This window comes from Vespa velutina, chromosome 5 (genome assembly GCF_912470025.1).
Source record: "Vespa velutina chromosome 5, iVesVel2.1, whole genome shotgun sequence".
Taxonomy (NCBI): domain Eukaryota; kingdom Metazoa; phylum Arthropoda; class Insecta; order Hymenoptera; family Vespidae; genus Vespa; species Vespa velutina.
The window spans coordinates 1,037,501-1,051,117 of record NC_062192.1 but is presented as its reverse complement, the minus strand read 5'-3'; the positions used below and the strand labels follow the sequence as shown (position 1 = coordinate 1,051,117).

At 29.9% G+C, this 13,617-nt stretch overlaps 1 protein-coding gene and 1 long non-coding RNA gene across 7 annotated transcripts in view; both read right to left on the bottom strand.

Annotated features, from left to right (window-relative positions):
• The window catches only part of LOC124949204, a 9,571-nt gene extending 3,703 nt beyond the window's left edge, over positions 1-5,868 (bottom strand). The window contains exon 1 of the long non-coding RNA XR_007100989.1: positions 4,668-5,868. This is a non-coding gene — a long non-coding RNA (uncharacterized LOC124949204). The remainder of the gene's footprint in view (positions 1-4,667) is intronic.
• A 178-nt stretch (positions 5,869-6,046) lies between these two features.
• LOC124949182 (rho-related BTB domain-containing protein 1) overlaps positions 6,047-13,617 on the bottom strand; it is an 18,707-nt gene continuing 11,136 nt past the window's right edge. For 4 of the 6 annotated variants that reach the window (XM_047493858.1, XM_047493855.1, XM_047493856.1 and 1 more), the window contains exons 3-15: positions 13,421-13,524; positions 12,908-13,105; positions 11,970-12,177; positions 11,487-11,729; positions 11,102-11,187; positions 10,746-10,872; positions 10,485-10,619; positions 9,680-9,703; positions 8,560-8,713; positions 7,865-7,995; positions 7,545-7,787; positions 7,245-7,393; positions 6,370-6,846 (exon numbers count right to left, since the gene is read on the bottom strand). In XM_047493858.1, the coding sequence (XP_047349814.1) occupies positions 6,600-6,846; positions 7,245-7,393; positions 7,545-7,787; positions 7,865-7,995; positions 8,560-8,713; positions 9,680-9,703; positions 10,485-10,619; positions 10,746-10,872; positions 11,102-11,187; positions 11,487-11,729; positions 11,970-12,177; positions 12,908-13,105; positions 13,421-13,524 (2,049 nt within the window). In that variant the 3' untranslated portion in view covers positions 6,370-6,599. Of the gene's footprint in view, positions 6,847-7,244; positions 7,394-7,544; positions 7,788-7,864; positions 7,996-8,559; positions 8,714-9,679; positions 9,704-10,484; positions 10,620-10,745; positions 10,873-11,101; positions 11,188-11,486; positions 11,730-11,969; positions 12,178-12,907; positions 13,106-13,420; positions 13,525-13,617 lie in introns of all 6 variants that reach the window. The other 2 variants (XM_047493860.1, XM_047493859.1) reach the window with 2 other exon arrangements.

Genomic DNA, 13,617 nt, shown 5'->3' with positions numbered 1-13,617 from the left:
CATTCTACGAGACACGTATCAGCGCTTTGATTTCAAGAATAAATGATCCAAAGGAAGGATAAATGAATGAATGGAAAAGAAGAATTCAAAAGCTAAGTGTAAGTAATGGATATGTCTTCTTTCTATCCTTATATTTTCGCATCGGTATCGTGTGTATAGGTACTCCGCCGTTCGATCTTAGTCGTTAAGAGAAAAGAGGAAAAAAAAAAAAAAAAGAAAAGAAAAAAGGAAAGGAAAAAAAAAAACTTTCTTTCTTACGATTCTATATGTGTATATATCTATATATATCCGATATAAAAATATAATATATGTACATATATATATATATATATATATATGTATATATATTATATTTTTTCCGAGGCCTTCGTCGAGAGTACAATTTGTACGCGCTTGTACGATCTATTCGCGAATATATTCGAATTATGTTTCATTGTTCTTTTTTTTTTCATTATTTTCCCTCTCTCTCTCTCTCTCTTTTTTTTTTCTCTCATTAATTAATCTTAAAAATATAATTTCGGAACGGGATTACATCCAATCCTTAATTTTCCTTCATTTTTTTTTTTTCCGAATTCGAATGGTTCTTCGAAGATTCGCGAAACGATCGCCAGATGTCGTTACTAACTGGCGCTCTTCATCGCCATTTCTCTTTCTCGGTTTTTTTCTGTTTTTTTTCCTTTTTTTTTTTTTTTTACTTTTGCTTTCTCGTTTCTTTTCTATTTTCGCACGTGCGTATATTATTTCTTTCTCTTTTGCTTCTTTCTTCCTTCCTTTCTTCTTTTATCGGCTTCGTCTAATTCCACGCGCAATCACTCGCTCATACACACGCACATACACATAACAGACATACACATATACATCGTACATACATACATACACACATATGTATATATATATATATATATATATATATATATATGTGTTTACTTAATATATATCATTAATTTAAACCATATTTAAAATCTTATTATTTACCAATTGTCTCAGTATAAAATATTATACGTATATTACGTATATGAGCGACGAAGGACGACATTGACATCGAAATTGACGTGACGTATAACAAATATAGGACGTTATTCTCATTTTCACTCGAAACGAACGTGAATTCTTAAATTTCTTCTTTTTAAAAATCTTCGTCTTTCATCTTCTTCTTTTTTCTTCTTTTTAAAAATCTTCGTCTTTCATCTTGTTCTTTTTTCTTCTTTTTAAAAATCTTCATCTTTCATCCTTCATCCTTCATTCTTCATCCACATCTTATCAATTCAGGCAATTATTTATACTTCCTTCTTTTTCTTTTCTTTTTCTCTCTCTCTCTCTCTCTCTCTCTCTCTCTCTCTCTGTCTGCCTAGGTGCGTATATCACGCGATACAATTATTATTGCGAACTGTTCGTTCGGTACCATGAAAATTACGATTAATTTAAGATCTGCAAGCGGAACGCGATGAAAATATATCATCGATGATGATACATATGTATATTCGTTTATTCGTAAACGACGAAAAAAAATTTTAATTCCTTTTCGCCACACGTCCCGCCCATTTTTTTTTTTTTTTTTTTATAAAGAACGACCCATAGAAAAATTCATTAACGTCCGAACATGATGACCTTAACGATTTATGATTTTTAATACCGTTTATAATACAACGTTCGAATATGCGAGAGCGTATGACAACATTTATTTTCCTTTCTTCCTTCTGTCATTTCTTACTTTCTTTTTTTTCTTTTTTTTTTTTTATTGCTCTGTTTCTTTTTCTTCTTCTTGACTTTTTTTTTCCCCCTTTTTTATGTATGCGCGAACATATTATACATCCACGTGCTATCGACAAATCCTTCAATAGTAACACCCTTTAACGATCCTATTACATACGTCGAGCGTCCTTTACAAATAATTTTTATTATTATTATTATTTTTTTTTTATTCTTTTTATTTTTTTCTTTTTTATCTTCTTTTTTTTTTTCCCTTAAATGTGTTACGAGCTACGAATTTTTTTTTTCCTTTTTTTTTTTTCTTTCTTTCTTTCTTTCTTTCTTTCTTTTTTCTTTAGCGATTAAATACGAATTTTTTTTTCTCCGTTCTTCTTCTTCTTCTTCCTCTTCCTCTTGTGTGTGTGTTTTATTTTATTTTATTTCTTTTTTTCTTTGCGCGCGCGAATAAGTGATATCGATAAGAATATAAACGTAAGCATTTTCGATGATACGTTTTACACAATGTCTTTTTTTTTTTCTTTTTTTTTTTTTTTTTTTTTTTTTTTTTTTTTTTTTTTTTTTTTTTTTTTTTTTTTTTTTTTTTTTTTCTTTAATTCACGTGATTATATTCAAGATTATCTATTATTATTATTAATATTATTATTATGTATTTATTTATTTATTTTATGACGTGTGTGTGTGTGTGTGTGTGTGTGTTTGTGTACGTGCGAGTTTGTGTGTTAAATGAAATAAAACAATATATCCGATATCGATAACGACAACGAAGAAGAATGAAATACAGAATGATCGAATGAATTATCCAAATGAATTTATATATTAATGATCGATTAATTTTCTTATAGATTTAACGTGTTTTCCATTCTATATATATATATATATATATATATATATATATATATATATATATATCGCATTATTAAATCAATTCATAATTATTAATAAATGGTCGACATTAAACAAACAAAAAAACGCATCAAGTTCCTTTTCACACGTTTCTTTTCTCGTGCAAGGATAATAAAGCGCGCGAGACCATGAAAAAAGGTGCAAAGGGGTGATGAGGCGGGGGTGGGGGTGGGGAGGTAGTTAGCGGCTAAAGACGGGGATGGAAGGTGAAGGGTCGCGAAATTTTTTCCACGCGTATTAATTAATACTATTATAATGTCCTTCAAAAAATCTTATTGCGCAACTTTTACAAACGTGATATCTCTTTCTTTCTTTTTTCTTTCTTTCTTCCTTTCTCTCTTTTTCACTCGCTCATTCATTCTCTATGTATTGTACTTATATATTTCTCACTCTCTCTTTCTCTCTCTCTCTCTCTCTCTCTCTCTCTCTCTCTCTCTCTTTCTCCCTCTCGTTTTTTTTCTTTTTTTTTTTTTCTCTTTGATTTCATGTTTTCTATCATGTTATCATCATTAAGCTTAGATAAAATCGTTAATCGTAATCGATAGATACCATAATCGATATGTTACAATTGTCGTCATTTATCGTCTATTCGTGTGAAAAATATCATTCTGAAATATCTTTTACCGATGGGGATGGGGGTTGGGGGTGTACCTAAGACCGTATTTACCGTAAGAGGCACATTAGGTCAAGCAACCTGAAAGGTCTAACTCTTTCTCTATGGGGATCACATTTTTTATACATTTTAGTATATTTGTTAAAACCGAAGCTAGAGAAAAGAAAAAAAAAATATATATATATATATATGTAATAAGTAAATAAATAAATAAATAAAAAACGAGTAACAAATTGAAAAATGATTAACTGAAATTAATTTGTTCCTTTGAGATCTCTCATAATGATGATTTTAGGTTGCGCCTAAGAGCATTCTTCAAATGTATAAATGCGATCTCGTTTGAGGTCTGACAAATTTCTCTTAAAAATCTAATTCCAAGATGTCTTCCTAATCTCAAAATAATTCCATTGTAATTTTTCGTTCGTTCGTTCGTTTTTATCCTTTTTTTTTTTTTTTGTTTATAATCGTAAACATAAGCAAAAAAAAAAAACACACAAGGGAACTATTTTCGGCATCTCAGAAAACTTTTTTATATTTTTTATGTATGTATGCATTAGGAGGTTCTATCACAATGGATAACATTTTGAAATTAAAAAATAAAATCGACGATTCCTTGCACTCGAAAGAACTCGTGTTTATGTTTCCGCTATATTTCTATTTGTATGTATATATGTGTATATATATGTATATGTATGATTTGGGCCCGAAAAATGGGAAGTGGAGGAAGAGGGTGTTGGAATGGATGAGTTTTGTGACAAGAGGTAAAATACGGATGGTTCCGCGTATTTGAATTATTCGTCGAAATTTGAATAAAAAATTCGCACAAATTTAAGCGTTACCTTTTTTTTTTTTTTTTTTTTTTTTTTTTTTTAAGTGATACACTTACGACACTTTTTGGTTTCCTCTTTTTCTCTCTCTCTCTCTCTCTCTCTCTCTCTCTCTTTTTTTTACATCACTAATTTATGTATATCATTCCTTATAGTACGTACGCAATTATGTATGCATGTATTTATGTATTTATGTATATTAATAGGTATGCAAGTGTACGTACGTATTATTATTATTATTATTATTATTATTATTATTATTATTATTATTATTATTATTATTATTATTATAATCTAAAACTATTGCTCTTATTCTTCAGTCTGACGCAAATATCAACGAAAATCAACGACTTAGCTCATAATTTAGTCGAGATTATAATCTTTGAAACGTCTTTGAGCTCTCTGCGGTAATTTTTTCTTTTTTTCTTTCATTTTTTCTTTTTTTCTTTTCCTTTTTCTTTCTTTTCTTTTTCTTTTCTTTATTTTTTTTTTTTTTTTCTTTTCCCTTAAAATCCTTCTACATTATTTTATTCTTATTTCGTATTTTTACCTTTATCTTTACTTTTATTTTTATTTTTATTTTTATTTTTATTTTACTTTACTTTTATATTTACCTTTTATTTTGTTTCTCTTTTTTTCTTCTTCTTCTTTTCCTCCCTCTTCTTTATCTTCTATTTCTTCTACTACTTTATCTTCTTTTTTTTTCTTCTTCCTTGTTTCTTTCGTTTCCTCCGTTAAAAATGCGCTACTCCTCGCGTTGAACGTCCCTGTGCCGAAAGGGGTTGTTAAAAAAGGCTCGCGCGGGATATTAGTCAATATTGTCGAAAGACAATAAAGCGTTCGAGGTAATCTTACAAGAAGATAACAACAACAATAATAATAATAATGATAATAATAATAATAACAATAATAACAATGATAATAGTAATAATAGTAATAGTAATAATAATAATAATAATAATAATAATAATAATAATAATAATAATAATAATAATGATAATGATAATAATAATAATAATGATAATAATGATAATAATAATGACAAAGCGCGCGAATAAAGCCCGTCGCGATAAATTTTCAAAATCCGCGTTGGACGATGTTTTGCCAGTCTCGATTTCTCCAAAACGAACGGCAGGATTCTCAGTTTATTTTGTTTGTTTGTTTGTTTATTTGTTCGTTTGCTTTTGTTGTGATTTTCTTTCTCCCCCCTTCCCCCATTCTTATGATTAATTCGTTCGTTATCTTTATCTCTATCTCTATCTCTTTCTTTCTATCTACCTGTCTATCTACCTATCTACCTATCTATTTACCTACCTATCTACCTACCTATCTATCTGTCTATCTATCTATCTATCTATCTATCTATCTATCTATCTATCTATCTATCTATCTATCTCTTTCTCATTCCTTTTTTTCCAAAATATATTGCGCTTCCTCTTTTTTGCAAAAGGAATTTTATAGGCAAGAAATAATCTCGATCATTTCATATTGGATTTCGATCGAGACGATCTGCAGAAAGGAACTTTTTTTTTATTTTTGAGATATTAAGAACGCGTCGTTACTCAACATCATACGTATGTACGCTTTAACTTATACCCCGTCTTATCTGTGTGTATGTGTGTGTGTGTGTGTGTGTGTGTGTTTGTTTTTTTTTTTTTCGTTATGAGGGAGATCGCACAACGGAAAAAAAGGCACGAAAGTTTTTAAAAAAATTATGGGTGTGCGCGGATCAAATGTATGCATGTATGTATGTATGTACGTTGTGTGTGTGTGTATGTGTGTATATATATTTATGTGTACGTCCTTTGAAAAACATTTTAACAATTTTGTTGACATTGTTGTTGACATTATTGTAGTTATTCTTGTTTTCCTTTGAAAATCATTTTTAATATTTCATATATTTTATCAATTTTTTCTTGATGTAGCTGTTGTTGTTATTGTTGTTGTTTTTGTTGATTCTTTGTATGCTTCTATTCTCTTCTCAAAGCCATCATTGTCATCGTCATTATCATTTATTCAAAATTACATCGTTAGTTTTTCTCGATTATAAACATTTTCTTTTCTGTTAATCGACGTTCGCACTTTCTTTATTTCTTTTCGTTTTCATCGAAACGTCGCATTGGGTGGTTGGGTGGGGGGGGGTTAGGGCGGGGGGATAGAAAAAAAAGAAAATGAGACGATTTGAAATAACGTGGCTTTAAATCGTAAACGGCCGAACATTTTCTTCTTTGAAAATAATATTACGTTAATACACGTACGTGTACTCTTTTCTTTTGTTCTTTCCTTTTTTTTTTTCTCTCTCTTTTTCTTCTCTTCTTCATCTTCATCTTCATCTTCATCTTCTTCGCTCTCCGTGTATATACGTGTGTTACGTATGTGTGGTTTTTATTTTTATTTTTCTTTTTATTTTTCTTTAGTAATTCTCGCGTACCTTAAGTATAAATCTGTAGGAGTATCAAAATGGTAAAAATGGTGCAAATGAAGACCAAGAGCACAGGTAATATCAGAACGAATCTGACGGAGCGGCTATGGCCGCTAGGCTCCTGTCATACAGCCTGTTCCCCCGATTCCGTCGTGGCATCAAAAAGAGGACGTTCGGCTGCTTGTTGTTCAGTCGACGTAGCCGATGCGCCGCCATTAACGGCGCCATTGTTCGTACTCTCACGTCTAGTTTTACTTGAGCCTGAGAAACACAAGCAAACCGATTGATTCCGATTTCTTTTCAAGGTAGGCTTGTTCTCGCGAACCTGTTCGGCTAGACATTTTTGATAATAATCGTAGTCTTTCAGATACCTGTTGAAAGAGAGAGAAGGAGAGAGAGAGAATTATAAAGAAAAAAAAATACATATATAGAAAGAGAGAGAGAGAGAGAGAGAGAGAGAGAGAGAGAGAGAGAGAGAGAGAGAGAGAGAGAGAGAGAGAGAGGGAGGGAGAATGATAGTGTAATCGAACGTATCAAATTTAAGATTTAAAATTATAAATAATAATAATAATAATAATAATAATAACAATAATAATGATGATAATGATGATGATGATGATGATAATGATGATGATGATGATGATAATGATGATGATAATGATAATGATGATGATAATAATAACAATAATAATAATATTAATAATAATAATAATAATAATAATAATAATAATAATAATAATAATAATAATAATAATAATAATACACGTACCACACTGGCGGCCATCGATGTTCATTCAAATATTCTTGATTTTCTGGATGAAGTAAGCGCACGCTACGAGGTGACATCTTACATAGTTTATTATAATTCACGCACAGATGATTCATACACCAGTCCGCTAATTGATCCGCATTGTGTAACTACGATCAAAAAAATACAAAAAAAAAAAAGAATACAAAAAAGAAAAGAAAAGAAAAAAGAAAAAGAGGAAAAAAACGAACAAACAAAAAAAATATATTATCTCTTCTACGTAAAAAGGAAAGAAAGTTCATTCGTTTTTAATTTACCGACCTTGCAAGGTTCCAATAATCTCAAACAATTTTCAACGGCCTCGTTCCCTTCGTTCTGCGATAATCTTTTAAGATCCTCGATTACTCTGCTCTCGACAAGATTAACCAATCTTGGTAAACACAATCTATTAGCTAATTCCAAAAGATTCAAACATCTGGCCGATGAAATCGCTGGTACTTCGTCCGTGTACAAGTAACAAAGTAACTTATGAAATGTGTATTCTCTAACTCCAGGGAAAACTATCTGTTTTATTGAAATAATTTTGTATTATTACGATAATTATTTTTACAATAATATGATAAGAAAGGAAACGAACTTACGATTTTGGCGCTGCTCTCACGAAAATCACCGGAGAACATTGCTTTCATTACGTCACATCGAGCAGTTAGAATAGCACGATGAGCTGGCATACTACCGTCGTCCAATTCAAATACAACGTCGGCGAATAATCCTATAATTTTTTTTTTTTTTTTTTTTTTTTTTTTTTTTTTTAATTTTATTTTAGAACGACAAAAACAAAATAAAAAACATAAATAGATTACTATTTCACAATGATCATTGGTATTACATCGAATCGATAATATTTATCTACGTACTTACGTAGTATCTCAATGAAAATTTGTCTACCATGATTATCATGAGATTCGGTGATTTTTTTCGAGAGGTCAATTCTATTAAGAGAAAAAAAAAAAAAAAAAAAAAAAAAGAAAAAATAAATGTCATCTTCGTAAAGAGGATTAAAACAACCTTTCAAATGATGTGCCATTTGATCTCTGTTGTCATTCAAGATTTACGAAGTGCGGGGATTGTTTAATCTCTTTAATGGGTGTTAGCTCAAAGTGGATGGATTTTTTTTATACGGATCTGTAAACCCTCTAAAACGAAATTGACCTGTTCCAGGTATTTTTTTTGACCCAAAAAAAATCACTGGATTTCATAATAATCCTAGTGGGCAATTTTCATTGGGATACTATATATATATATATGTGTGTATATGATTAAATGATAAATTTACCTTGTTCAAGACAAATATCCTCGAGCCGTTGTCTAACCACTTGCTTATAACGATTATTTAGATCACTGTTAGCAAATTGTTCACGAGTTTGTATTGTTCCAAGTACCATTAACAATTGCGGTAGCTCAAGGAACTCAGCTGCTTGTCTGATCTCCTGAGGGTAACAGATATCAAATGTTTTAACATCTAAACTCCATTGTTTTTTCCATAAATTAATAATTTCATATTACGAATAATAGAAAAACGATATGATCGATATGAGTTCGTACGATGATCGAATTATATTATAAATCAGATCCTTGATAACTTGATGATTCTTAAAGCTTAATCGATGACGATGATATAAAATATTCTCCATGCAACCATGATCGGTCTCTTTCTTAATCACTTCGATAATTTTTTCCTTCTGATGATGGATTACGATCAAAGTAATCGGTAATTCATGCTTGATATCTAACGATTACGATTAGATCTAACGATGATTTATGATTGGATCTGACGAGATTTTTGATGATAAGCCTTCTTTTTTTTTTCCTTTTCTTTTTCTTTTTCCTTTGATTGCGTGGCTGATACATTTATATATACATTAGATACATATATATGTATATATATATATATATATATATATATATATATTTTTTTTTTTCTTTTTGCTATTCGATCATTACATTTTTTTTGATTGTACAAATTAGGCATCGATTAAATATATATGTATATATGTATATATATATGTGTGCGTGTTTGTGTGTGTGTGTGTGTGTGTGTGTGTGTGTGTATGTGTGTGTATATGTGTTGTGAATAAAAGTAGATCCTTTTTGTCTTTTTTTCGATGAATCATATTACGTAACATATATTCGATGATGATATTTAGAAGAGAACGTGAACATGCTCTCATGAATTAGAACATGAATTAGATTTCTTCCATCATGAATATTCTTCTCGTTCGATGAAATGATACAATACTATCGTATATGCGTGCGTGCTTTCGTGCCAATGCGTAAGTATGTGCTCTTACGTATAATGTATATGTATGTATGTATGTATGTATGTATATATGTTTGTATGTGTGTGTGTTTAACAATGTCACGTATTTGTCAAACGAATTTGACTTAGTACTAACCAGTAATAGCCCAATAGGAGCTGTCTGAAAGAATACAGCCGCGTTAGTTTTTTTCTTTATTTTTTTTTTTTTTAATTTTTCAATAATAAGAAAATCCTTTTCTCTGTTTGCTTCTTCGCATTTTTTGTCTTTTTTTTGATCCTTTCGATCCTTCTCGATGATTAATATAGATAGTCTCTTCGTTTCAGAAACCGATCGATACGTTGTCAGTTTTTTTCTTTTTTTTTTTTTATTTTTTTAATATAAACAAAAGAATCGTGTGTAGGTGGATAAATAAAGATCCAAAAATCGTGTGTACGAAAGAGTATAGTGAAGGTAATCCTGCGTTTTTTGAGGTAATCCGATCGGATATTATTATACCGTGGAATGTATTACAAAGGAGATCGGACTAAAAAGTCCCTAAGAACGGATACGAGAAAGTTCCTAGACAATTTCGAAAGAACAATTACACTTTTCTTTTCTTTTCTTTTTCTCGAGACCTTGCACAGGCCAATCTCATTTTTATCTCAGATCGTTGAATTGCAAGTAAAATTTCGAAAGATAAAAAGAGAAGAAAGAACAAAAAAAAAAAAAAAAAAGAGAAAAAAATTAGCCCAGAAAGTCTCGAAAGAAGTGTAATCGATCTTTAAAAAATCATTTAAGAACTTCAGAGTCCCGCTCTGTGTAATTATAAAAAAAAAAAAAAAGAAAAGAAAAAAAAAGTCCGTGTTCTTTCTTTCTTTTTTGTTCTCTTTTCTTTTTCTTTTCACTCTCTCTCGCATTGGATGTACCTTTTCTGATAAAATATTCTACCGACCCAACGTACTTGTAGATCGTGATACCGTTTATCCAAGCTGCCTGTGTAGATGAACTGCAAGCATTGCTGCATAGCCTGGGGCGTAATGAGCTTCGAGAGAGTCACCACTGTAGTAGGTTGTTGCACTCCATTTGAATTTTCACTCTATATAATGTTTAATAAAAAAAAAATTGTACATATATATATATATATATATATATATATATATATGTATATTTTTTTTTTCGAGTTGAGATTTGTAAATCAGTTTCATATGGAAAAGAAATTTACCATGCAAATGCGTATATTTTGAAATGCAGGATGATTTAATTCCCTCGTAGCACCATTAGCTTTCCTTTGATTATCCATCGTTGGTAAAACTTGAAAGCTCGATCTTCTTTTCAATTGTTCCCATACTCTGAAATAGATGTAAATATATATGTATATGTATATATATATATATATTTTTTTTTTCTTATTTCTTTTTTTTTTCTAAATATATTTTTTCTACGAATTCCGTTTAATTATATCTTCTCCATTGACAACGTTATCGTTTAAACCATATCTCTAATAATATATAACGAATAATATAATAAGAGAATACTAGAGTATGCTCGTGTGTTCATGGATTTCAGAGATTAACTCACTTTGAGGGTTTGCTTTGATCAATGCGAATCAGGCATTCGGTATCGTCGTTAAAATCGCCTACTGTGGCCTCGCCAAAAGTGCTTACCTATTTTGCAAAAGATAATAGAAAAAAATGTACACTTTTTTTTTCTCCTTTTTGTTTCTCTCTTGTATTTTTTTCTCTTTTTCCCCCTTCAAATTAGTAATACGTTCGACGTTAAACAATTCATACATGCATAATAGTAATAATAATAATAATAATAATAATAATAATAATAATAATAATAATAATAATAGTAAAAAAAAAATAAATGAATAATAATAACAATAATAATAATAATAATATGTATTTGAATGATTTGTTTTTGTTCTCTCTATCTCTATCTCTATCTCTCTTTCTCTCACCATACTAGACTCGCTCGAACTTCTTGGTGTATGTTCATGAGCAAGTTCCGTCGAGAAGAGCCGATGAAATGCAGGCGAAGCTGCCGCTAATAAACATCGATGAGCTGGGAAGGTGCAATTGCCTGCTATTAATGTTACATCGGTATGAACTGGCTTTGTCCATAATGTTTTCATATTTTCCTCGTATGTACTTGCTGTTAGATAAACTTCTGGCGGTACTGGTTTCGGCGGACAAAATGGTGCCTATAATCGATTTTTAAATAATAGTAATAATAATAAATAATAGAGATAATAATAATATTTATTTATATTTTTTCATTAGCCGTCATTACAATCTATATAAATTTAATTACTATATTATTAATATATTATTATTATGTATATATATATATATTTATTTATTTATTTATTTATTTGTTTATCTATTATAAATTATTAAATTAATAATTTTAGAAATAATATTGGATTAGAATCAAATATTACCTGAAGCAAAGGCCTTTGTACCCTTTTCAAATTCGTCATCCAAAAGCGTTGCTGTCTTCTTGCAATTAGGGCGGCTCTTATTGAGTTTTCAAATACCTCGTTGACGCCATAATAAGTGAAGACACTAGTTTCATAGTAACATACACCTAACTCTCGTGCTACCGCTCTTGCTTGATCAGGCATGACCAAATCACTTTTTCTCGTAGCCCTAGAAATGATTAAATGAAAAAAAAAAGAAAAACATATAAAAAACAATTTCTCTCTCTCTCTCTCTCTCTCTCTCTCTCTCTCTCTCTATCTATCTATCTATCATTTTCTTTTTATAAAATTCATCATCATGAAAGTGAATACGTGGTATTCGCAAGAGGATCACTAAAAATCATAGTGAACTTTGAACAATGACGTCTCTTGGGAACTCTAGAATGACGTATAACAAAAGGGTTCGATATTAATTTAGTCTCGAACTCGCGTTCGATTTATCTGACGTCGATGTGGAAACTCTCTTCGGCGTAATTGGTCCGAAGAGGAAAGTGATAGAGCAACGAAGAGTATCCCCGGTGGAATCAATACTTCGACATACTTTGCTACTAAAGTTCCTAGTGTATATATATATATATATATATATATATATATATATATCGAAGTAACGTCGAATATAGTATACGTATACGTATATACATATTATGTATATATGTATATTCGAATGACTTCTTTTATTCGACGATATTGTAAATTCTTTTTTTCCCATGCTCCATTGGATCATTCGTTTTTTTTTTTTTTCATTTTGTCTTTTTATATTTTAACTTCACGTCAAAGAAAGAATCCCCTCAAATAATTCTATTCGATAATTCTAATTGAAATCGTATAACCGATAAGGGATATCATATCATTTGACAATCGATCGAAACTATTATCAGTATTATATAAAATTTACTTACCTTACGAATGGACTACGATCCCGGAAGTAACTCAAGTAGGTCTCATCTCGATACATATATCGTAAATCGTTTTTGCATCCGACCAATAGGACTGGCGTTTGAGGACAAAATCGACGTATTTCCGGATACCACATTGCCTTGCAATTCCGTAATGAAACCGGATTTGTTATGGAGAAACATAATAAAACGACGTCCGATCTGCGAATATTTTGCATTCATTTAATTCGATCATCTTACGCATATATGCTTTAATTAATAAATTTTTTTTTTTATATAAAAATTAATTAATATTATATACATATATCACATTTAACGTCGATAAATATTTTTATTATAATATTTTCGTGAAATGATTAAATATTAAATTATTGATTTAAAACATTTTTTATCTTATTATAAAATCCATTAATTAACGTAAGTATTCGAACATTATATTTTATTAATTCGATCGATATTTTTCTAATCGGTTCAATTTACGTGCTATATTGAAAATATATTTTTTAAAATACTGACCTGCCATAGGCAAATCGACGATCCTTTTCGTGATCACCAAACGTATCCCAAAGACGTAAAGATACGTTAACGTTGTCCACGACTTCCCACGATCGTTCTAATACCTATGTAACGTGCCAAATATACATACATATATATATATATATATATATATATATATATATATATATACGTATATATATATAATAATAAATTAA